The sequence below is a fragment of the Meles meles genome, chromosome 19, assembly GCF_922984935.1.
Source record: "Meles meles chromosome 19, mMelMel3.1 paternal haplotype, whole genome shotgun sequence".
Taxonomy (NCBI): domain Eukaryota; kingdom Metazoa; phylum Chordata; class Mammalia; order Carnivora; family Mustelidae; genus Meles; species Meles meles.
Genome location: NC_060084.1, coordinates 11,943,555 through 11,969,777, shown reverse-complemented (window position 1 = coordinate 11,969,777; position 26,223 = coordinate 11,943,555). Strand labels below are relative to the sequence as shown.

At 44.2% G+C, this 26,223-nt stretch overlaps 1 protein-coding gene across 2 annotated transcripts in view; it reads right to left on the bottom strand.

Moving 5' to 3' along the window:
* WDR59 (WD repeat domain 59) overlaps positions 1–26,223 on the bottom strand; it is a 96,373-nt gene that overhangs the window by 8,833 nt on the left and 61,317 nt on the right. Inside the window, exons 18-26 of one of the 2 annotated variants that reach the window (XM_045987800.1) lie at positions 20,165–20,318; positions 16,659–16,715; positions 11,043–11,176; positions 9,593–9,674; positions 6,760–6,872; positions 5,058–5,208; positions 4,904–4,976; positions 3,300–3,426; positions 3,003–3,145 (exon numbers count right to left, since the gene is read on the bottom strand). In XM_045987800.1, the coding sequence (XP_045843756.1) occupies positions 3,003–3,145; positions 3,300–3,426; positions 4,904–4,976; positions 5,058–5,208; positions 6,760–6,872; positions 9,593–9,674; positions 11,043–11,176; positions 16,659–16,715; positions 20,165–20,318 (1,034 nt within the window). The remainder of the gene's footprint in view (positions 1–3,002; positions 3,146–3,299; positions 3,427–4,903; positions 4,977–5,057; positions 5,209–6,759; positions 6,873–9,592; positions 9,675–11,042; positions 11,177–16,658; positions 16,716–20,164; positions 20,319–26,223) is intronic. The other variant, XM_045987801.1, reaches the window with a different exon arrangement.

Sequence of the window (26,223 nt, the reverse complement as noted above, 5' to 3'; positions counted from 1 at the left end):
CCAAACACCCCTTTATGAAGCTAATTCTTAATTTCCACATTTAAGCATTCTCTACTTTCCCACGGAAGCTTCTTTCACTCCCCAACTGCCCCCTAGCCCCCCCCCCACACACACCCTGCCCCTCATCTTCCCCACACAGTTCCATTATTACTTGGTTAGATCAGCCTTCTGTTTTCACATCATCTACCTAGGTGAGCGTTACTCAAGCCAAGCCATGCACCATGACCACTTTTCCCTTCTTGCACACTTGGCTTTTCTCAGTAACCGTCTTATTGTTGTTGGCTTAGTTTGTTTACCATAATTCATTTGCAAACCCTCTCTCAAATACCTGAATCTCTAAAAACAGAGCAGACACTGAAATCCACTAGCTATTTTTCTAACTTTCTCTTCTTGGAGACGATGCTCCTCAGCACCAGCCTGCAGGGGTCTGCCTCCAGGTCTGCCGGGGGGGTCTCCCTTCACCACCATCCCGACTCCCTGCCTTCCTGGATAGGTGGAACGTTTACTTTCACACGGGGACTGATCATTTGGGGCAGGATTCTAGGTCCGAAATCATTTTCTGGAGAATTCCGAAGGCAATGCCGCCTCATCCTCTCCTTCCCAGTGTCTGGTTCGCCGCTCCTGAGAAGTGCGGTGCTGCCCATATTCCTTATTCTCTGAGTGGGACCTGTGCTCGCTGGTAGCTCCTGGGTCTTTCTTTATCCCGGGTCTTTCTTCATTGACTATACTAGGTGCTTAGCGCGCCCTTTCAATCTGGAAAGCTGTCTGCCTTCTCTGGAGAACAAAAATTCCTGATTTTCTGTTGTGATAGAGGAAGGCTCATAACCTGCTCTGCAAACTGGGACCTGGGGACCCCCAAAAAAGCCACCCAACAATACTCCTGTGTTTAGTCTCACCTTCATGCCACTTCCTGAGGTGTCAAATATCACTAACTTCTGAGCCATCAAGGTGGGGAGAGGGCGGAGAGGGATGGGGTTCTGTCACGTGTCGTACTGTTTTTCTGCCTGTCAGTTCAGGCCCTATAAAGTCAGTAACCACTAAGCTGTCTCCCTGGTCCCAAATGCTATCAACAACATGATTCTCTTTGCATGGTTATATCTTTTCAGGAAAGGTCTGGATAGACCCTTGTGGGGTTGTGGGGGTGGGGGGGCCTCTGGGAGAGAGGACATCGATGTGTGCTCAGACCACCCTTTCCAGTGATCTTCCACGTCGCCCTTTAAAACTCATCTCTTGGGGCACCTGGGTGGCTCAGTGGGTTAAAGCCTCTGCCTTCGGCTCAGGTCGTGATCCCAGGGTCCTGGGATCAAGCCCCGCATCAGTCTCTCTGCTCAGCAGGGAGCCCGCTTCCCTTCCTCTCTCTCTACCTACCTCTTTGCCTGCTTGTGATCTCTGTCTGTCAAATAAAGAAATAAAATCTTAAAACAAAACAAAACAAAAAACCTCATCTCTTAACTCCTTTCAGATCACACTCTTGCTTTTCCTCAAAAACTGGTATCTCCTTTTGAGTCTGTCTCTGGCTGTTCCTCTAGACTGAAGTGGCAGGTACTGGCTTCTCTCAAGGCCCAGAGCGGGTGGGCTCTTGCTCTCCCTGTACTCTTCCTCCCCGCCCCCAGGTCCCAGGTCAATGTACCCATTCTCCCAGCCGCAGGACCACCTACATGCTGCGAATGCCCCAAACTGCTCGTTCTTGCCCCAGGCTCCCCTTTGAGCTCCAGACACGTCTGGCCACCTACGTGATGTTCCGGTCTGACAGCTCGCACACATCTCCAGCTGTCCCAAACACACCTCTGAACTTTCTTCCAGCCTCTTCTATCTTAGACTGTGGCACCATGACCTACCCAGTTGCCCAGGCTGGAAACCTAGGACTCATCTAAGCTTTGTCCCTTCCCCTCAATCCCACATCCAGCTTGTCGGCATATCATGCGGAGTCTCCCTCTAGAAAGTATTTCGAGGGGCGCCTGGGTGGCTCAGTGGTTTAGGCCACTGCCTTCGGCTCGGGTCATGATCTCGGGGTCCTGGGATCGAGTCCCGCATCGGGCTCTCTGCTCGGCGGGGAGCCTGCTTCCCTCTCACTCTCTCTGCCTCTGCTTGCCTCTCTGCCTACTTGTGATCTCTGTCAAATAAATAAATAAAATCTTTAAAAAAAAAAAAAAAAAAGAAAGTATTTCGAATCTATCCCCTCCCTCCACCTCCATTGACATTGCCCAAGACTAGGCTGTTGATCTCCCTCTGACTACCCTAAAGGTCTTCTTCCAACTTCTACCCCGCCCTCCTCCGATCCTTTCTTCATTTAACAATCAGTGATTCTCTCAAAATAGAAACCAGAGCATGTCACTTACTCCTTAATACCCTTTGAAGCTTACCATTGGACTCAAAATACAATCCCAATACAAAACCATGACTTGCAAGTCCTTACTTATCCTACAATTTAATTTGGTACCCCTCTCACTCACTGTGTTCTAGCCCTGGCCTTCCTCTCCTAGTTTAATGTCTGCTGCTCTCCGCCCAGATGGCTTCTTATCCCTCGACCTCAGCCCCTCAGAAAGGCTCTCCCCACGCAAGGCCAGACATCACCTGAGATTCCCCCTCCCTGCTCTTCCTGTACCAACATCCTTTTTGTTTGCTCATCAACAGTGACCACAACCTATAGTTATCTAATTTTTCTCCCCCACTAGTCTGTAAGTCCCAGGAGGGGAAGGAATGTGCCAGCACTGTGCCTCACAGGAGCTCCGTTATGTATTAGTTGAGTAGGTGAATGACTACCCCTCCTCAAATCAGCATCTGAGTACCGTATGTAAAATTACTTCCCCTTAGAAGAGAAACGTACTCCTGTCATGAAATGCAAGGGTTTTCGGAAGGTTAGAGCAGACACAAAATCCCTTAGAAATTTCTGTTTCTGTGTGAGAAGCTAGAAGACTTCACTCTAAGTCTTATGTTTTAGGACAAATTAGATTATAGGACCTTTCAGATAGGGACGGGAAAAGAAAGAAATTCATATTCACCAATCCCTTTGTGAGGATCAGGAGGACAGGAGACAAACTTCAGCACCTCAGCTCGTTTCTCTCTCAGACCCCAGCGATAGAGGATTTCTCCATAGCATTTCTTAAAGTCATCAAATTGCTGGGTATTGGCAGGGTCCAGAAGCCTGGATAAAACTCAAAAGATTTCCTGTCAGTTCCTTTAAGGAAAAACAAGTTCGATCCCTAATGATGTTAACATACCTTTCTTATAGCAAGAGTCTTGATTTGGGGGACTCTAAGCATTATGAAACTGCAGCTCTCGCTGGGAAAGGTTGTTACCTTTTATTTTTATCATGCTGATCACGTTCTCGCTCACGGGGGTCACTGTAGGTGAGACTCCCAAAGCGGATTTCTTCCGGAGAAGACTCTCCCCAAGGTGAGGAGACATGTTCTGCCTCTCTTCCCGCTGAAGCAAATCAAACAGGAAGGGAAGAGGGAAATCAGAGAAGGCGCAGAAATTGTCTGGAAGCTCTCATAACGCAGAGTGTGCTCAATTTAGCCGCGGAAGGAAAATAAGCTAAGTGGAAGATGCTGAGAAATGTACCTAAGGGGAGCTCTTTTGTAGCCTTACCTTTTTATTTACATATTTACTGTTAAGGTAACCGAATAACGAAGTGCACACAACAATTAAGCAGCAGATTACGGTAGAGTGATAAAGGATATTAGATAAAGCAGTCATTATGAATAAAGACTTTTTCAATGACGTGAGAAAATGCTCATGATAAAATTAAAAACAGAATACAAAATCATATATATATAGATATCTATATATATAGATATCTATATGTATCTATAATCTATCTATATATATATAGAATTTGACAGAGAGAGAGAGAGATCACAAGTAGGCAGAGAGGCAGGCAGAGAGAAAGGGGAAAGCAGGTTCCCTGCTGTGCAGAGAGCCCGATGTGGGGCTCGATCCCAGGACCCTGAGATCATGACCTGAGCCGAAGGCAGAGGCTTATCCCACTAAGCCACCCAGGTGCCCCAAGTCTCATAGTTTTAAAACTATTCTGAATATAATAAAATGACTTTTCCCGACTTCTTGTGCAAATGGTACTGGTAAAATGTTTTTCTGCACGACCCAGAATCATGGTTGGCAAGAGAGGGATACTTTCTCAGGAAATTATTTGACACTGTACTTACTAAGCACCAACTACTGTTTTTTCTTTGGGTCTTTTTTTTTCTTAATATTTTTTATCTCTTCCTATCAAACTACTGTAATTATGACTTCTTCGCCTGCCCCGTCTCTAACGGGCTCCACCTTTTATTTCCAAGTTTCTGTATCTGTGGCTTCTATTCTATAGACTAGGAAACTAAATCACCAAGCTCATTCAAGTTCTACATAAGAGAAGAATAAATTCTGAGTAAGAAAAAAAAAAAAAAGGAAGGAAGAAAAGAAAATTAAGATGATTTTTAAAAAGAAATTTCAAAAATCCAGAAGCCACAAATATACTTGTTCGTTAAATAGACCTTTATGGCCCGCTGGAATCAGGCTCATCTTTATTTCTCTACCTTGAAAGGAGGCACGTGGGAAGAGACAGCTAACAAGTGGCCCCACCTTGTCTGGGTGGGGCGGGAGGGCGTGTGAGGGAGAAAGGACGAGGGTCGGGTTTACTGGGTGAACACTGAAGTCCCACTGCCAGTCTTTCAAGGTTACGCGTTGAAAAGCTGCCCAGCTGGGCACAAAGACATACCAGAAACTGGCCCGTTCAAGTCCAGGCCTTGCTAACGACAGCATCCCCATCACATTACATTGGAAGAGAAATGAGGAACAAGGAAAGCACAGAGTGCATCTACCAACCGAAGCTGACACAGCAACAATTCACACACAGTGTTCAGAGTGCCAGAAATCAGCGTGGCCTAGGCAGCACCATACCAACCTATGTTCCAGCCACCGGTGTTGAGCCCTGGGTCTGACATGCTTGAGCAGGAGCCCGAGGAAGTGAAGCTGGGCTGCAGGACAAACAGAAGCGGCGTCAGAACAGGCTTCCCTTTAGGAGCGGTCGGACACAAAGCACAAGGCTGCAGGCTTACGTATCGGCTGTGGGACACCACAAGGTTAGAGGACCGGCCGGGAAAGGGTCCGAAGGGGTTTGGTATTCCCTGAGGCCGAGACTGGGCTTCGAACACGCTGCAGAGCATGGCCAATGTCTGGACGTCCCGGAGTCGGCAGTAGTGAGCCAACCTGGAGGAAAAGGTAAGAGGAGAAAAAGTTAAGAGAAGAGATAGAGGAAGGATAACTGTCACCGTTGTGGTGGGTTGTGGACGGAGGGTAGAAGGGAGGATTCTTAATTCTGCCTCACAAAATCGTCAGGATCCAGGGCTTTCTACAGATCTAGCAGCTTGTACTTTAAGTCTGGCTAAATTTGTTTTGGAAAAAAATGTATCCAAGTATTACAAATGAGCCGGATAACCCATGTGAAAGCTTCTGCTTGGCATCCAGGCACGGCTCAGACTCGAGTGTAGCCTCTCCAAGAACTAAGTGGACTAAACTAAACATCTGAATGGGGCCACGCATGTGCTCTTGGTCTCCCAATTCCAAAAAGACTCCCACTTCACTCATAACCTAATGCTATATAAAGGTGCTCAGAACACTGTACCATCACCATGGTGTGAAGAGTTGGCAAAAGACACGAAGGTGGAATTATGAATATGAGCTATTAAATAAGAATAACAAGGGATATTTTTACCTTTTAGATACTTGCATCCTCTTTGCTCCTTTTAGGACCACTACGCTAGGATGTGAGGTAGGGATCAGAGCAATGTGGCCTCTGTGATAGAATGATACTGATACTTTCCTGCCAAGCAATGCATGGTGGGTTGTTTTTGGTTTTTTTTTTTTTATTTTTTTTTTTAAAGATTTCACTTATTTGACAGAGAGAGAGGGAAGCACAATAGGCAGAGCAGCAGGCAGAGGGAGAAGCAGGCTCCCCTCCAAACAGAGAGCCCAATGCGGGACTCGAACCCAGGACCCTGGGATCACAACCCAAGCCGAAGGCAGATGCCCAACCAAATGAGCCACTCAGGCACCCCAATGCATGTTGTTTCTTAAAAGTGTTTTCACACCATCACATTTGAGCCTTATGTGATGTGGCTAGAACAACGATTATCATCCCTGCATCACCATGAGGCAACTGAAGGTTCAGCATAGGGCCCAGGTCCAGCCTCAACGAGTCAGTCCAGCAATCCTCCACCTGAAGGCATCAGAGCCTCTCTGTCTCTCTGTCAGGCTCTGAGCCTCACAGTTATGAAGGTTCAAGTGGTTGGACGTGGTGGTAAATCATTTTCACATGGTATTTCCAGTCTGCCACATTTCAGAACAATAAATCCAGCCTTCCATAAAATGCCAAGTAGGGTGAAAACATCATCGCCCTTAGGAAACATGTAAGTCAACATGGAGTTAGAAAATCTGCTCTTTGGGCCAAAACTCTATAGCACCCCAGAAATTTACCATTTCAAGAGTTCATTCTCCTGTGTTTCAGACTAGTGTGACTTATGGACTAAAGCATAAATCTCTAAAGGACACGTGAATCTCAAATCCTTGTTGTAAATAAAAAATACTGTATACTTCCTTCTGCTGTAAGAATTCAGTTCTGCACAGAAATTTCTATAGCACTAATGGGAAAGAACTCACTTTTTCCCATTTCTCAGACCTCCTCGATGAAAACACTGGAAAGGTTTACAGACCTACAATTTACATCACTCGTTTTCCTCACTTCTAGCTCTCAAAACCTACAGAGACTCCAGCAGCTGTCGCCCAAATGGATGTCGAGCCCAGGGTGTTTCCAAATCTGGGTCAGACTTGGGACCAAGGCAAAGATCTGTAGCAACTGTAGCCAGCGACCAAACCTGGAACAGATGGAAGACAAACACTCGAAGTCAGACTGGTGAGGACAGGACCAGGAAGCATGAAAGAACCCCAGCTCTCCTCCACACACAGACTACAGCCTTGCTGCCCTGAGGGCAACAGAAACTGGGAACATTAGGCCCCCTTCCAGACACACTGAATCAACATCTGCATTTTAACAAGATTCTCTGGGGGCTGTAATGCTCGAGAAATGCTAGTCTTAAAAACCTGTATTAAGCAAACCTCAAAGAAATAACCCTACACATTAATCTCAATGGGTTGGCTCAAGTGACTTCTTTGGTTGCTTCATTAGTGAACAGGCAGGGAAAGGGGGGAAAAAAAGCATTCCCTGTCACATGTCAGATCTGTCCCTTGCCCAAGTAATGGGAAACTTTTGTGATGAAACCAACAAAGCAACTTTGTTGCTTTCATCACAAAAGTTTCAGCATACTCTTAAAGCTAAAGAAAAATAGGCCAGGACAAAACAGACTTGACTTTCTTTTGGTTGACATCAAATCTGAGAAATATCTCCAAACCTGAACTCTCACAGGGCTTGGGGTCATCAAGCAGAAACTAATATCTATTAGGTAACTATTAAATCCAAGATTTAGCACACACTATATTAAATACATCATGCTGTCAACAGAGCCCCCTTCCCTCCACACTTTTAAAAAATGGAGTACTACTGGGAAATCTTTCTTAGTGGCAATACATCATTGTATGCCCACTAACTGAAAAACACTAGACTAGACTCTGTGAAAAACTTGAAAGGAAGAAAATACAGAGTTTTGTCAGGTTTTTTAAAGTTTTTATTTATTTATTTGACAGACAGAGATCACAAGTAGGCAGAGAGTCAGGCAGAGATAGAGAGGAGGAAGCAGGCTCCCCACTGAGCAGAGAGCCCGATGAGGGGCTCGATCCCAGGACGCTGGGATCATGACCTGAGCCGAAGGCAGAAGCTTTAACCCACTGAGCCACCCAGGTGCCCCGAAAACACAGAGTTTAATCAAGGAGTCTATAATCTAAGAAAAAAGAACAAACAAAAATACTGAAAAACGGGTAGAGAAACACATCAGATATATAGTAAAAACCTATTAAATTAGGTGGCACTAAGATACTCAAAACACACAAGTATTGATTAAGAATCACAAGGTTTCCTTTCATCTCTCTAACCAGTGACCCACCTGAATGGTTGCTGGGAGAAGTTAATGTCTTTCTGGGGTAGGAGAGGATGTTTACTACCCTGATGATTTAGGCATGTTACTTCCTCAGATTAAAAAAAGAGAGAGGGGAGCCCCTGGGTGGCTCAGTGGGTTAAAGCCTCTGCCTTCAGCGTGGGTCCTGATCCCAGGGTCCTGGGATCGAGCCCCACATCGGGCTCTCTGCTCAGCGGGGAGCCTGCTTCCCTCTCTCTCTCTGTCTAACTTGTGATCTCTGTCTATCAAATAAATAAAAATAAAATCTTAAAAAAAAAAGAGAGAGAGAGAGATTTCTTTCTTTCTTTGAGAGAGAGACAGAACACGGAAGGGGCAGAAGGAGAAGGAGAGAAAATCTCAGGCAGATGTCCCCGCCCAACATGCACCATTGAGCGTGGAGCCTGGCACCGGGCTCGACCTCACAACCCTGAGATCATGACCTGAGCCAGAACCAAGAGTCGGAAGCTTAACCAATCAAGCCACCAGGAGCCCCCTTACGTCCTCACTTTTAATACACATTTCTTAAATGGCTTTAACAGGAATAGTGGACACTTGGGTTCATTTCTACAACTTTTTGCAGAACAGTAGACACATCATCATCGACATATGGATAAAAAAGAACCAGAAAATATTCTTCAAGCATTTGTACTGATGCCATTTCTATCCCTTTACAAGTACCATGCCACTAATGACCACGATAATTACAGGAACAGAGTGGCGACTGTCCCATACGTTGGATATTTGCCATCTAGCAGATATAGACATGGGAGTTTTACATATATGACCTTAATTCTTCCTCACTGGTACTAGAATCAGGACTATTTCATACTCGAGGAAACTGAGGTTCAGAAAGATTAAGTGTTGCCCAGGATCACAAAACTTTTTTTTTTTTTTTGAAGTAGACTTCACACCCAGCATGGAGCCCAACGTGGGGCTTAAAAATCATCACCCAGAGATTAAGACCTGAACTGAGATCAAAAGAAGAAAAAGACTCAGAGTGGGGCGCTTGGCTGGTTCAGCTGGGAAGAGCATGCAACTCTTCATCTTGGGGTCATGAGTTCAAGCCCCACACTGGGGATAAGATAACTTAAATAAAAAAATTTTTTTTTTTTTTTAATGAGCCAGTCTTTTTTTTTTTTTTTAAAGATTTTATTTATTTACTTGACAGAAAGAGATCACAAGTAGGCAGAGAGGCAGGCAGAGAGACAGAGGGAAGCAGGCCCCCTGCTGAGCAGAGAGCCCAATGCAGGACTCGATCCCAGGACACTGAGATCATGACCTGAGCCAAAGGCAGCGGCTTAACCCACTGAGCCACCCAGGCACCCAAATAAAAAAATTTTTTAAGAAAGAGAGAAAACCCAAAGGATTTAGAAAGCTACTCTAGCCCTGTAGTTGGGCAAAGAAAATGGTAGAGAAATTGCAAAATAGGAAGCACTCCTTGAAAGGTCACTAAACCAAAATTATGAAGTGAAAACGACCAGCTCAAAAAGAAAACTCCAGAGGGCCATGAGAAGGGATGCACAAACCTGGACAAGGTCCTTCCTTCCAACAAGCAAGGCAGAAGTGGCATTCTTCTGGCATGTTTCTTGGATATCATTCACATTTAATCTGAAATGTAAGAAGAATTAAAAAGTTTCTTTCTGGTCTCACCTCCTAAATCAGTGACCCCTGATTTAACAAACTAAAAATTGCCCCTTTCATTATCACCCAAACCGTTTTATCCACGTTAGCCTTAAGCTTCACCCTTCAAGTCACATCATATGGAGAAAAAGCTTACCCACAGCTCAGGCTGCAGGTTCGCGCCTGGGGAAGATGAAATTGTTCACCTCTCTAAAGTCAGGACAGGCAACCAGCCCTGAATGACAATTTAGCAACCAGCTTTTCTGTGGATTTCCCCACACTTAAGGGTTGAATAAAAAGGAATTTAAGTATGTGCAACACTGTGGTTTCTAACACAAAGAGTGGTGTGCTGTGTATATATTACAAAATAAACACTTTTTGTTATGTGTTCGGTTCAATAAGGGTGACCACTGGCCAGCCTCTTATGCCTGGCACTAGCCTCCCAATTCCCTTCAACCGAAGCGGCTCTGCTTTTAACTGTCTTCCATATCGGTATGGAAAGCAGAATTCTGAGGCTGTTTGCAAGATTTCTGTGCCTTCCCCCACCACACATCTAATATAATCCCCTCCCTTTAATTATGGGTGATACCAGTGAATATTGATGGGCTATCACACCCAAGATTAGATTATTAATCCGTCCTCTCTGAATGTGTCAAAAGAGAGATTATTTTAGGTGGGCCGGACCTAATCAAATGAGACCTTAGAAAGAAAGTGAAGCATCAGAGAGAAACTCCTGCTGGTCTCGAAGACAAAAATCACCAAGTTCTATGTCTTCAAGGAAGTAAACTCCGCTAACAACCTGAGTGAGCTTGGAAGAGGGCTGTAAGTTTTAAATAATACCACTACACGGCCACCTCTACGGTTTCAGTCTGGTGAGACGTGAGCAAGGACCCAGCTAAAGCCATGCCTGGACCCTGACCCATGGAAACCCGGGATAGCAAATGTATGTTATTTTAAGTTGCTAAGTTTGTGGTACCTTGTTATGCAGCAATAGAAAGCTCATATACTGGTCTCCTCCTAAAATTTCTGAAGAAAAGGTTCCAACCCTTACTTTTTTTTTTTTTTTTAATTTAAGAGAGAGAGAGACACAGAGAGTGTGCGAGGTGGGGTGCAGGAAGGCAGAGGGGCAGGGAGAGGGAGACAGCATATCTCAGGGAGACTCCATGTCCATCACGGAGCCTGACACAGGGCTTGAACTCACAACCCTCAGATCACGACCTGAATAGAAATCAAGAGCCGATCGCTTAACTGACTGAGCCACCCAGGCGCCCCGAAAGGGTTCCAAAACTTTAAAAAAAAGAAAAAAAGAAAGGAAGCCACATGGATTATGATGTGTGATAAGCACGGCAGACTTACATGTACAGTTCCCCCAGTGATTTGTGAACAGGAAGAAGGCATGCAGTGTCCTGGATGATAACTTTCCCGGCAGCCTTGATCGGTCGATTGCCAGAGTCTGACCCCTCACGCTTGCTTTTCCATCTCCTGGATTTCTGGGGGAGATGACGAGATATAACTAATGGGGACTCTGATGAATGGAAACCTACAGTCGCAGAGCACATCAGAGTTGGGTCATTGGTTATTTGCAGAGACTTTACATTACATCATGCCCATAATTATATGAATCAGCATCTGTAGGAAATAAAAGGATGGCAGAGGGCATTGAGCTGTTGGTTCCAAAATCCTAACAGGAAAATATGCACCTACTGCAGGGCTACATACATTGTGCAGGTGCCCAAAAAGAGATACCTCGGATCTAGAATTTAAAAAAATGAAAAGAAAAGAAAAAGAATGTACAGCAGGTAAATAAGTTAGTAAAGACCACAAAAATGTGGGAGAAGAACAACTTTTAAGGCTGGGATTAATCTTAGGGTCAAAGTTCTTGCTTGAAACTAATCAAAGTTTTCTTTTTTCTTCTCAGACAGCTTTAATAGGGTTTGTGGAAAATTTAATTCAGACACAGCAGTGTGGGCTCTGCAAACCTTAATCTGTGGCAGGCAGACCGAGAAACGTAGCAGCTCAAGGAGAATTACCCGGTTTTTCCTGGCAGACTTGAATTACTTCTAAAAGTGATCGTTTTAGAATGTCAAAAATACTTGAGCGGAGGTACCTGGGTAATGGACATGGAAGACCATGAGCAACTGGCTTATTTCCCCAGGGCACCCCCTACAAAGGAGCCCTGTGTGTGGGAAATGAGAGATGTCCTGGAAAGGGAGAATTATCAGTGTAGCCCCATCTGGTATCCTCAAAATGACAAGCAGCCGAGGAAATAATATTTTACTTTATTTTATTGCTGGAAGTTAAAAGGGGGCCCACCAAAGTGACTCAACTCAGGGGGAAGGTGACATACTTATTAACGAAGTTGCTAGGGAACGGGTCTGTAATCTGGAGTCAGAAAACCAAGGTGTGCGGGTCTTATTAGCACCTGTGCGGTTCAGTGTGACCCTGGGCGAGCTCCTTATTTGCTATTAACTTAGTCTCATGTCATCCTCTTTGCTTGCTGAGAACTATGCCTCACGATGAGCTCCATTCCGATCTTGCAAGTTTAATAAGGCCACAATGGAAGGGTGAGAGTGCATACTGAAAACGTGCAATTAAAAAATCTGTAACGATTATAAATGTATTATAAGCCCTCAGGAATTTAGATTAGATCATTACTTGGGTTACTCACAAGTAACTGATTTTCTGCAAGTGATTGTTATACAACCGCTCTTTCATTCATGAGTCATGGTCTGTATTTAGTCGTTTCTGACCAGCGATGTCCGGTCTAATCCCCAAAGATGCCCAATGCATGTAGCTTCCTATGGGCTCCGTAAGTGTTATGGAACCGACTAGATCCAGGACACCTGGGCTTGGATCGCGGCATAAAGGTTGGCTGAGGTCTGTGAACTGTTTATCATCATTTGTAAATACATGTGCTACATTATCCATCTGCAACTCTGACCCAGTCGATCTTTGGCAGCAACTGAGTTTCTCTGTGATCTTGATTCATACACATCGTTACTATCAATCCAAGAGAAGCCTCAGCTACTACGTCCAGGGGCCCTTTGATTCTCGATTTGTGCAGGCTAGTTTCTCAAGAATTGTGTACCCACTCACAAAAATACTAGCCTTGGAGCCACAGATATCCTGACAAGGACGCAATAAGGGGAGAATGGGCTGAAAAGCAAACCGCCTGTCAGACTGGGCTGGAGCCAGGTGGCGTGAACCGACCCAAGACAGATGTTGCCCATGTGCGTGAGACCATTTGACGTGACTGGTTGGAGGTAGGGTACTTTTGTGGGCATCTACCCGGCTGTGACAGGAACAGCACAGTGTGGTGAACTGGAACAGGGAGGGTGTTAGGTACGTAAATGTTTTTTATCCAGGTTTCCAGGAGTTTAAAAATTCCAGGAAACAACACCCATAGGTGCCACATAATTGCATACCTCAAATTAGATTTAGGGTCCTGGATTAAAAAAGTATGAAAGAAACAAGAGGAAAAGATGGACATGAAAAAGATTCCACCTGGAATGGAGTATGATCCATCTTGTTGGTTTTCTGTGCTGGGTGGAAGGCGTCTAAAACACTGTTCCAGGCAGACACTCTGGCTCGTTGTTTATAAGAGAAAATGAGCAGCGTCTGAAGAGCCGGCCACTTCACTAGAGCTCCACGGAACTCAACCGTGGAAATAAATGGAGGCCTCATGAGGGATGGGGTCTGCTACCTTTCAGGCCACACAGAAAACCACCACAATTTCCTGTCTTTTTAAGCAAACTTAAGTGAAAACAAAATATGAAGGCCCGTGTGCCAAAAGTGGTCCCTTCGCGTATAGACTAGCTCATGTTAAAATGTTTTTCCTAGCAGACGTGTGTTATTTCTGAAAGTGATCACTTCAGAATGCCAAATGGACTTGAGCAGGACCTGGGTAACATGGACCATGGAAGATCATGAGCAACTGTCCCATTTCCCCACGGCCTCACCTTCAGATGGCCACAGAGGGTCCTCTGTGCAGGAAATGAGGGATGTCCTGGACAAAAGTCCAAGTGCATAAATGTTTGACTTAGGATTTACAGATTGGTCTGTTATTATGAACAACATGAGCTCCTGCTCTGGGCTGTTCCCTCGCTGTGAGCATGGCCATCAACACAGCTCTCTGAAAGAGGGGCTGCTGCTTCCGTTTGACAAATGACGAGGTGAGTCTTACTTGAGGCCACATTCCTAAGAGCTGAGATTCGAATGCAGGCTGTCAGGCTGCTAAGCCCATCCTTATTAACCTGCTTTTGAGGGCATGATTTTGGATTAAAAAGAAAAAAAAGGAGCCCTAAGACTAAGCTACCTGTTACTATGTGAGCTGTTTGGCCCATCTTTAAATGCATCCATCTCTGCATAGAAGGAGATCAACATCTGATGGGAGGGAGGCCTGTCCGACACCCCAGCCTCTCCAGTTACTGCTCATTTCACTTTTCTGCCAAATACCCCAAGCACCCTGAACCAAGCCAGAGCCGCAGGCCAAATACCAGCAGGGACAAGAGGCGGCCGTGGCTACTGGCTTTACATGGGGGCTCCTCAGGCTCAGCCCCAGATGCTGTATTTCAAGCCAGGCTCAAGAGCCTGACCCTCACTCTGTTTCATCCCCTTTCTGGGAGTGGGAGGGGTCGGCACGTTCAGAGGGAAGAGAACAGAGTCCAAAGAGATGCCTTAGGACTCTTCCCTCTGCCCATCTGGGGTCCTTGGTTACAGAGATGGGGAGGAAAAAAACTCGTGGGAGTCAACAGGTACTTGATGGAAATGTAGACAGTGGTCCTGGACAACCTTCTGTAATTGCCCTTCACTGAACTATGGAAATCACAGTCCGGATTTTCTGGGACTTGCCTGGCAACTTCTTGAGATGGTAGGCTTCTAGCTGGTTCCCCTGATCCGTTCTGACGTACAGGCGATGTGCGGTGGAAACTCACTCAGCTGCCTCTGAGCCGGTAACGGGAGTTTTGCCAACACTGGATGGGTTTGAGCACAGCTGCCGCCAGGCCTCAAACTATAAGAGCAATTATGGGCCCGCACTGTGCATTCATCTAATCCAGCAAGGAGTGAGTGCAAAACGTTATCAAAAATCTGTAAGGGGCCATAAAAGAGTTTCATTTTTTCTATTTAGTGGTTGGTGGTTTTTAAATAGGAAGTGCCGCCCCTGCAGATTAGGGGGGTCACCCAGGACTCCAGGCTAGTGACAGTTATCCTGGAGACACAGATACAGCCAGTCTGCCTACGTAAAGACATGCTCAGTCTCCAAGCAGATGTCAGAGCCTTAGGTCCTCGCTGCTCCCGAAGGAGCACAGATAACTTCCTTGCAGCAAAAAGGGTTCATATTCCATCCATACTTCCCCAAGACTTCTTTTTCCCTTACATCTTGCTGGTGATTGGAGGAACCCCTCATCTGTGCCACTGTCAGGTGACGACATGCCGAGAACAACGACACACCAGGCTGAGGTGTGGCCGAGCATTCCAGGTGAGGGGAGGGCACTCTGGCCTGACAGCCCCCGAAACCTCCCGCATTGCTCTAGTCCCACTCTGACGGGCTTCAAGGGGGGCGCTTTTCTGTGCAGTAGGCTCGGTCCCTCTGGGAGGCAAAGGGCCCCCCGTTTCTCTTAGGTCTTCTCAATGCCCCATCCCAGAAAACGCCCCTGCCCCACAGATTTCATAAGCAGGGATTGAGGGAACAGAGACAAAACGAGACAGACAGTTATCACATGATGAGCACCAGGATACTCCTCTGAACATACCAAGAAGGCGTTCATGGACTCATAGGACGGAGGACAGGGAGGAAAGGACTGGGAGGGGTGGGGGCGGGGGGCGGGGGGCGGCACCGGTGCGAACAGCACTGAATGACAACCAACTTAGCCAGCTTGCGACTGTACCGCCAGTGTTACCGCTACAACCGGAGGCAACATCGATGCCAGTAAATGGGTTAAATGTAGAACAGCCCAAGAATAAGCCACCAACTGCTTCGCAGCAACCCCACCAACAATGCATAATCAGCAGAGTGGGCAGTGAGTCAACATGAGTCCCTATTTCAATAGCAGCGGGAGCTGAGACTTCTGGAAATCGCTGGAAATCCAGCAGTCCGGGTGGCTGGGACAGGCTTTTGGAGGGATGGCGGCATGACGGCCGCTCCACCTGCAAGCTGTCAGCAGCAGTGGGCCGTGCTGGTCAGGGCTCCTGATTTCAACTGGTCTCAGTATGATAAAGCTCCAAGGACTCTTCCCCCACCAAATTTTTTACACCGAATGAAATTTACACAAAAGGCGCAAGGCTGCCTTTCACAGCCCGAGGCCACCTTGGCACTAGTGAAACATGAAGGGGGTGGGAGAGGAAGACAGAAGAGGGGGGATGGCCAACAGGAATGAGGAAGAGAGAAAGAAAAGGAAGAGAGGATGTCCACAGCAGAGGTTTCATTGCAATGCAAAATACTGTTGGTAAAGAAAAAAAAAAAAAAATTGTTCCAGAAAGTTCCCGAAGGATTAAAAACTAGCTTATGCATCATGCCAACGAAGCAGGTGAGCACTTCCCTCTTTAAACTAGACCAAGACGATAAAAACAGAGACAGAATGGTGGAAGCCTCTTCTATCTTCCTCTGCTTCACCCCATGCCAAAGGTAGGCTTTTGAAAGCTCCAGGAAATGATACAAATACTCCAAATGAAATCAGGTGAGCAAAAGGCTTAAGTTGGGGTTCTTTCCAAGAAACCCAGTGTCTGGCTTCACTTTCAAAGAAGCCCGTTCACGATCCTTAACGGTCTCAGTATTCGCCCATTGGAAACTGGATGAGACAAGGAGGAAGTTCTTGGGGCCTGACTCCCAAGAACAAAAAATTTCTTGTGCTGGTCCTGAAAACCAGCCAGCCTGTCCCTCAGGTTCCTCAAAGCCAGGCAGGTGGCATTTTATTCTTGGGCCTTTGGGCAGACAGGATTAGTCAAGGAGAGCATTTGCACAGCGCACAGTACCGGGAAGTCGTTAATTGCTTGTATGGACCAACGTCGCCGGGCAGAGCGAGGAGACATCTGTGCGTGAAAACGTTACACCCAGGAGGAGGGAAGAAAAACACCAAGAAAATTAAAAGGGAAAAATATAGAATAAAATGAAAGCTTCCCACACATCTGATGGATTAAAAGGTACCACAATACACTGCAAAACTGGGTTTGCATGATTACCAATCTGAACTTAAACACAGCAGTATCTGAACGCCCTCACCTCCCTCCCGACCCATCGCACTCCGAACCCAGTTTCAGTGTCATCGTTCTTCAGCTTGAAACGCATTTCAAGATATAAGGAGGCTGAGCTCAAGCTGGGGATCCTCTAGGGAGGATCGCAGGGCAAGTAGAGAGATGGGTGGAGGGTCTCCCCTCTCCATCAAGAGCATACGAATGTGTGAGAAGATTCTCATTCCTAAAAAGGTAGAAACTGTTTCTGGTGTGTGGTTTGGGGGGCCTGGGAGCTTTGACCTCAGGGCCACAGGTCTACTTTCAGAGTAATGGGTAAGCAAGCACACACGGGAAATGGAGGGAAAGAGGGAGCAAGGAGAAAGAGCTGCCCTCCCGCGGGCGCTCGCTAATAGCATGAGTGCGAAACGGGGGCGGAAAAGCACTGTTGATGGAAATCAGAAATTATTCTATTAACTTCCAGACCGCCTCAGTTATTTACATTAGAGCTATTTCAGCGACATAAACTGAAGCATGGGTGGAGGTTGCAAAATTTTAGAAATGTTTATAGGCCAAGGCCTAATATTTATCACAAGTTCTGGGTCCTCTGATTTGCCCTAGGACTAAACAATATTTCATCAACTATTAATAGTTGGTCCAGTTACCAGACGAATGTTAGCATCTCTCTGGGCTTTCTAACTTCCTGTGAAATTTGATAGTTGGCTTTGGTTGTTGATTTTTTTTTTTTTTTTTAGGTCTCTCACATTTTTAAATATTTAGGAACGAACCTTGGAATTCCATCCGGAGAATATTTGGATGTATATAATAATATGACCTAAGTAGGGCAGGTTAAAAACACATAAAAACAAAAGAAACAAACAGTAAAGTCCCCAGTGGGTCCATAGAGCTTCTTATAATCTCCAAAACACTCTATAATTCCTTCATGTTACACTTTAATGCAGTTATATTCTTTTTCCTTTACTCTTACTCATTTAACGATCTCAGGGGTAGAGATCTGAAAGAGAATAAAAATATGTAGGGGGAAAACGGGGGCTGAAAATAAAGACTTAAGCACAAAGGAATGTAGTAATCTGGAATCATTTTGAGAACAAAAGTAATAAAAAGTGGTATTATTTGACATGTCAAACTAGATATCTGAGGATAAAAAAATACTCCTGAGGGATAAAACTATATCGACCTCTAAAAGGAAGGAAGATGGTCTCTATAAGATATCATGGCGTGTTTCATTTCCCTCACTCCCCCAGCCCCCGCCTCCTGCCCCATGTAATGGGATGGACATGAACAAGGTTCAAGGAGAGATTAATTTATTTCAGATTCATCACAAAATGACTCACTCATTTAACTGCTTATGAGGTTGAACCACATGAAACTTTTTGAGGTTAAAAACAGTCAAGTATCAGTAATTTAATAGGATTTCACCTAATTACTATATGTTACCCACTGAGATGTGCTTCCCTCCCCCAGAGCTCCTAGGGTTCTTACAATGTTCTATTTCTTGGCCTGTGTGACTGTTAATTCACTGAATTATATGCTTATGATCTGTGAACTTTTCTGTGTGTATATCACACAGAAATACAAATGTTTCATATAAAATTACCATAATACTACCCGTATTTTATATGGTCAGTCTCTGAAATACAACGTCAAGATCACTTACTATACTACATCATCCTAAGGGACTATAATAGCCTGTTTTCTGTGGAGAAGCTGTGTACTGGGAGTCATCCCAAAGTGAAGTATCACAGTCCTTCCCCTCCTCCCCAGCAGATCTTGTCTGATAAAAGGTAACTATCTATGTGCCTTTGGTCCCTCTTTATGATTATGGTGTTTATGGCAGACCGTGAAAAACATGAACGTCAGGCTGTACAAATGCTTTGGCATTAGGAGAGGTCCCATCATGGAACGGGAGTTATTTTGACTAGGTGTGCCCTTTCTGCACTGTCAGAGTCAAAATGCTAGTCCACCTCTCTTCCCAATCCAAACCCAAGCATGAGTAACACATGACATGACTCGGAGGAGGATTCAGACCTATCTCTTGGCTAAAAGCTCTCCTCAGCCTGGCCCTGATGCTGAAGAAAATTCCCCCATTTATCCAACCATGAGTTTGTTTGACTGTTATTTCAATAAAATGCCTGCCAGCTTGCTTAGAAGGAAGAAAACCTAAGAATTTTTAACGTAAAGAACTTGGGGAGATATAGGTGTTCCAAGAAGGTCAATGACAGCCAGAGGGGCACAATTGTGCCAGAGAGGTGAAGGGGACTACAGAAAGGCAATAATCACTGTCTCCATTCAACGGAGTAGTCTTGTCCAAGGTTGGTCCGCCTCAAGCATCGGCTCCTGCTGTCCATTTCAGTTGCATACAAACTCTAAGACTCGACAAGTCGGAGGTGGCCACACCTACCAGCGTGAACCAAGGCCAGACACTACAGTGCAATCGAAGTGCAGGCACCTCTGACACTAGCTGGAAATTGGGTTTTTATTTAAAATAACTCAACTTTTTAAAAAACACATTCCATCTATAGTCAATCCATCATTTCCCAATTAGTTGGGGACAGCAACAAAGAATTCCTAAGGACTGAGCTGGTTAATAACTCAGTGGTAGCTCTGTTTAAAACATCATTGTCAGTTAAAAGCCAGTTTAAACCAGCCTCTCCATCTGACAACACAGAGAGCGTTCTTAGCATTCCTACGCTCTGCCAACATTCTCTACATTATCGTCACCAAAGGCTTCTGACAGCTAAATAGCTACATTAGGGATGATGAGTTCTTGAAGAACCCAGGAACACAAGGATGGGCTCAGGGGATTTTCATATAAACTTATCCATTCAGAGGGGCACTCTGGTGCAGACTTAGTAAAAGCGTAAGACCCCTCACAGATCACCTTTAAAACTTCTCACTGCTGTGACATTCTAAATATCCTGATATCTCAAGCCTTCAGAAGCATCCCTTAATTTGCTGACAAACATCAGAACACTCAGGAAGATGTGCAGGTTAATAATTCTACCTGAAACAATGGGAATCACCTTAACAACTGGGGGTAACAGGAGAGGGTTAAATGCGGAGTGAAGAATATGGATTATAACAGAACCAACCCACCCCTCCACACACGCAATTCACAATAGTTAAAATCAACTGTAAGGAACAAAGCAAAGGTCCTTCTTGAACAAACTAATTGTGTAAGTTAAAGACTAAGGGGGATTACTAACGTAGCTGCTGTGCATAGCAGGCAGGGAGACAAAAAACAAGAATCCAGCCGGAATTAGAATCAAAGACCATGGCCTGCTGCTTACCCGCTCCTTGTAGTAGAAGGAGCTGATGGAGACCTGCTCCTTCTCACTGCGAGTGGGGCTCCCGCTGTATAAACGAAGGTTCCCAGGGGCTTCTGTGCGGATCTTCATGGGCGCAATCAAGCCAGTATGATAAGCAGACAAGGCTGACAGAGACCTGTGGTTGAAAATGCAGAATTATCCATACTGGCTACAGTCTTCCCATCTTTCCAAGTAGTGTCGCTCTTAAGCATGTGATGAAACCAAGAGAAAAGATGGGTAAAATGGGGGAGGGGGGGCCGCCTGGGTGGCTCAGTGGATTAAAGCCTCTGCCTTCGGCTCAGGTCATGATCCCAGGGTCCTGGGATCGAGCCCCACATCAGGCTCTCTGCTTGGCGGGGAGCCTGCTTCCCTTCCTCTCTCTCTGCCTGCCTCTCTACCTGCTTGTGATCTCTGTCTGTCAAATAAATAAATAAAAATCTTAAAAAAAAAAAAGAAGTTTAAAAAAAATGTGGGGGGGGGGAGAAAACTCAAAAAAAAAAGACCAAAATGAACTTACAAAACAAAAAAACACTTTGTCTGCTAAAGCAGAGAATACTTCCAATTGTATACGTAGATAATTCAAGAAAATCAGCAAATTAGTAGAGCAAATAAGTGAATTTAAATAGGAGCCAATCTATAAAAATCTACTTATTTCTATACATTAGAAACAAACATTTGGAAATAAACATTTTAAAATTTTCATTTACAATAGCATCAAATACCTAGAAACAAATTTAATTTAAAAATGTGCATTGAAAATATAAAATATTACTGAGAAATTAAAGAAAACCCAAACCAATAGAGACATATATGATGTTAGTGGATTGGAAGCTTCCATTATTATTGTCAAGGTGTCCATTTTCTCAAGTTGATCTACAGAGTCAATACATTTCCAATTAAGATATGAACAGGCTTTTTTCTGTAGAAACCAATAAGCTATTTCATATTTTTATAAGACTACAAAAGACAGAGTAAGCAAACAATCCTGAAGAATAATAAAGTTGGAGAACACACCCTTGCAGACCTGAAGACTTACTATATGAAAGCTACATTAAGAGTATAATGTTAGGGGCGCCTGGGTGGCTCAGTCATTAAGCATCTGCCTTCGGCTCAGATAATGATCCCAGGGTCCTGGGATAGAGACCTTCATCGGGCTCCCTGCTCAGCGGGAAGCCTGCTTTCCCTCTCCCACTCCCCCTGCTTGTTTTCCTGTTCTTGCTGTGTCTCTCTGTCAAATAAATACATAAAATCTTTAAAAAAAATTTTTTTTCTTAAAGCATAGTGTTAGATAGCATCCAACGGTACATTAAAAGGATTATTCACCACGACCAAGTGGAATTTATTCATGGGATGCAAGGTTGGTTCAACACCCCCAAATCAACCAATGTTAATCAATACATTAATAAAAGAAAGGACAAGAACCATATGATCCTCTCAGTAGATGCAGAAAAAACATTTGACAAAGTACAGCATCCTTTCATGATTAAAACTCTTCACAGGGTAGGGAGAGAGGGTACATACCTCAATATCATAAAAGCAAGTATCATTCTCAATGGTAAAAAACTAAGAGCTTTCCCCTAAAGTCAGAACATGGCAGGGATGTCCACTCTCACCACTGCTATTCAACATAGTACTAGAAGTCCTAGCCTCAGCCGTCAGACAACAAAAAGAAATAAAAGGTATCTGAATTGGCAAAGAAGTCAAACTCTTACTCTTTGCAGATGATATGATACTTTATGTGGAAAACCCAAGACTCCACCCCAAAACTGCTAGAACTCATACAGGAATTCAGCAAAGTGGCAGGATATGAAATCGATGCACAGAAACCAGTTGCATTTCTATACACCAACAATGAGACAGAAGAAAGAAAAATTAAGGAGTCGATACCATTTACAATTGCACCAAATACTCTAAGATACTTAGGAATAAATCTAACTGAAGGGGCAAAGGACCTGTACTCAGAAAACTATAAAGTACTCATGAAAGAAATTGAGGAAGATACAAAGAAATGGAAAAACATTCCATACTCTTGGATTAGAAGCATAAATATTGTTAAAATGTCCATCCTACCTAGAGCAATCTACACATTCAAAGCTATCCCTATCAAAATACTATCAACTTTTTTCACAGAGCAGGAACAAACCATCCTAAAATTTGTATGAAACCAGGAAAGAACCCAAATAGCCAGAGAAATGTTGAAAAAGAAAACCAAAGCTGGTGGCATCACAATGCCAGACCCCAAGATCTATTTCAAAGTTGTGATCATCAAAACAGTATGGTACTGGCATAAAAAGAGACACATAGGTCAATGGCAATGGAACAGAATAGAGAACCCAGAAATGGACCCTCAACTCTATGGTCAACTCATCTTCAACAAAGTAGCAAAGAATGTCCAATGAAAAAAACCTCTTCAACAAAAGGTGTTGGGAAAATTGGACAGCCTCATGCAGAAAAATGAAACTGGACCATTTCCTTACACCACACACAAAAAGATAGACTAAAAATGGATGAAAGGCCTCAATGTGAGACAGGAATCCATCCAAATCCTTGAGGAAAACACAGGCAGCAACCTCTTTGACCTCAGCCACAGCAACTTCTTCCTACACACACCACCAAAGGCAAGGGAAGCAAGGGCAAAAATGAACTATTGAGGCTTCATCAAGATCAAAAGCTTTTGCACAGCAAAGAAAACTGTCAACAAAACCAAAAGATAACGGACAGAATGGGAGAAGATACTTGCAAATGACATATCAGATAAAGAGCTAGTATCCAAAATCTATAAAGAATTTGTCAAACTCAACACCCAAAGAACAAATAATACAGTCAAGAAATGGGCAGAAGACATGAACAGACATTTTTGCAAAGAAGACATACAAATGGCCAACAGACACATGAAAAAGTGCTCAATATCACTCAGCATCAGGGAAATACAAATCAAAATCACAATAAGATACCACCTCACACCAGTCAGAATGGCTAAAATTAACTATTTAGGAAAACAACAAATGTTGGCAAGGATGCAGAGAAAGGGGAACCCTCCTAAACTGTTGGTGGGAATGCAAGCTGGTACAGCCATTCTGGAAAACAGTATGGAGGTTCCTCAAAAAGTCAAAAATAGAGCTACCCTATGACCCAGCAATTATGCTACTGGGTATTTACCCGAAAGATACAAATGTTGGGATATGAAAGGGGCACCTGAACCCCAATGTTTATAGCAGCAATGTCCACAACAGTCAAACTATGGAAAGAGCCCAGATGTCCATGGACAGATGAATGGATAAAGATTATATATATACAATGGAATATTATGCAGCCATCACAGAATGAAATCTTGCCATTTGCAACAACGTGGATGGAACTAGAGAGTATTATGCTAAGCGAAGTAACTCAATCGGGGAAAGACAATTATCATATGATCTCACTGATGGAATCTGAGAAACAAGGCAGAGGATCATAGGGGAAGATAGGAAAAAATGAAACAAGAGGAAACAAGGGGCACCTGGGTGGCTCAGTGGGTTAAGCCACTGCCTTCGGCTCAGGTCATGATCTCGGGGTCCTGGGATCGAGCCCCGCATTGGGTTCTCTACTCAGCAGGGAGCCTGCATCCCCCTCTCTCTCTGCCTGCCTCTCTACTTGTGATCTCTCTCCCTCTCTCTCTCTCTCTCTCTGTCAAATAAATAAATAAATAAATAAATAAATAAATAAAGAGGAAACCAGAGAGGGACACCAACCTATCATAAGAGACTCCTAATCTCAGGATGCCTGGGTGGCTTGGTTGGTTGGGCATCTGCTTTCAGCTCAGGTCACGATCCTGGAGTCCTGGGATCAAGTCCTGCATCAGGCTCCCTGCTCAGTGGGAAGCCTGCTTCTCCCTCTGCCTGCTCTACCTGCCCTCCTCCTGCTTGTGCTCTCTCTCTCTGTGACAAATAAATAAAAATCTTTATGAAAAAAAAAAAAAAGAGAGAGAGACTCCTAATCTCAGGACACAAACTGAGGGTTGCTGGAGTGGAGTGCAGTGGGAGGGATTGGGTGGCAGGCGGATGGACACTAGGGAGGGTATGTGCTATGGTGAGCACTGTGAATTGTGTAAGACTGATGAATCACAGACCTGTACCCCTGAAACATATAACACATTATATGTTAATAAAGAAAGGGGGGGCAGTGTTGGCATACAGAGAAACCTACGGATCAAAGGGGAAAAATAAGACTCCATAAACAGACCCACAAACAGAGTCAACTGACTTACAACAATGATATCAAATGCAATTTTATTTAAAGATTTTATGTACTTATTTGAGAGAGAGAGAGAGCACAAGTGAGGGAAGGGGCAAAGGGGGAGGGAAAAGCAGATTCCTCACCAACCAGGGAGCCCAACACAGGGCTTAATCCCAGGACCCCAGGATCATAACCTGAGCCAAAGGCAGAGGCTTAACCAACTGAGCCACCAGGCATCCTAATGCAATTTTTTAATCAATGCAAATTCAAGGAGAAAATTCCATTTTTTTTCCTTAAATGGTGCTGGAATAATTATATATCGCAACTGAAAAAAGTGAACTTTGGCCCCTACTCACATCATAGACAAAAATTAATTTGAGATAGACTATAGGCTTTAAATAAGGAATCTAAAACTATACATTTTTAAAAGAAAATGGAAGAATATTTTTGTGACCTTGGGTAAGCTAAGTTTTTTTCTAGAACAAAAAGGCACTAATCATAGAATTTTTTAAGTGATAGGCTGGACTTTATCAAAACTAAAAACTTCTTGTTTATTAAAAATCATTAGGGAAGGAGAAAGACAAGCCATAAACTCAGAGAAAATTAACACATACTTCTAGCAAAGGATTTACAACCAGAATAAAAAATTACCACAAATAGGGCACCTGGGTGGCTCAGTGGGTTAAGCCTCCGCCTTCGGCTCAGGTAATGGTCTCAGGATCCTGGGATTGAGCCCCGCATGGGGCTCTCTGCTCAGCGGGTAGCCTGCTTCCCTATTTCTCTCTGCCTGCCTCTCTGCCTACTTGTGATTTCTCTATCAAAATAAATAAATACTTCTTTAAAAAAAATTACTATAAATAAATAATAAGAAAAATAGTCCTAAAGAAATGGGCAAAATACTTGAACAAGCACATCACAAAAGAAACCCAAATGTTCAATAAGCACACAAAAGCTGCCCAACATCACTAGCCATTGCCTCCATGAGATACCACACACCCACCACAATGGCTAAAGTTGAAAAGACTGAAAACACCAAATTTTTGAGCGAATGTAGAGCAACTAGAACTCTGAAACATTGCTGGTAAGATGGTACGACCACTGGGGACAGACTCTTTGGCAACACTAAAAACAAAAATCAAACAAAAATCATACACATACCTATCCTAGGACCCAGGGATTCTACTCCTTGGGTAGAGAAATTAATATACATGTCGATAAAAAGACCTGAATGTTGGGGCGCCTGGGTGACTCAGTGGGTTAAAGCCTCTGCCTTCAACTCAGTTCATGGTCTCAGGGTCCTGGGATCGAGCCCCGCATCGGGCTTTCTGCTCAGCAGGGAGCCTGCTTCCTCCCTCTCTCTCTGCCTGCCTCTCTGCCTACTTGTGATCTCTCTGTCTGTCAAATAAATAAATAAAATCTTAAAAAAAAAAAAAAAAAGACCTGAATGTGTAGGTCCACTCATAATAGCCCCAAACTGGAAATAATCCAAATATCCCTCAAGAGGAGAATGATAAATAAACTGCATTATTTCATACAATGGAAGCATTGACATATATAGCTATACGGATCCATTTCAAAAACATTAAGTTGGGGGCACCTGGGTGGCTCAGTTGGTTAAGCAGCTGCCTTCAGCTCAGGTCACAATCTCAGGGTCCTGGGACTGAGCCCCACATCAGGGCTCTCTGCTTAGCGGGGAGTCTGCTCCTCCCTCTCCCTCTCCAACTGCCCCCACCCCCCACTCATTCTCTCTCTCTCAAATACATACAGAAAATCTTTTAAAAAATTGTTAAAAAACAAAACATTAAGTTGAACAAAATAGGTGAGAC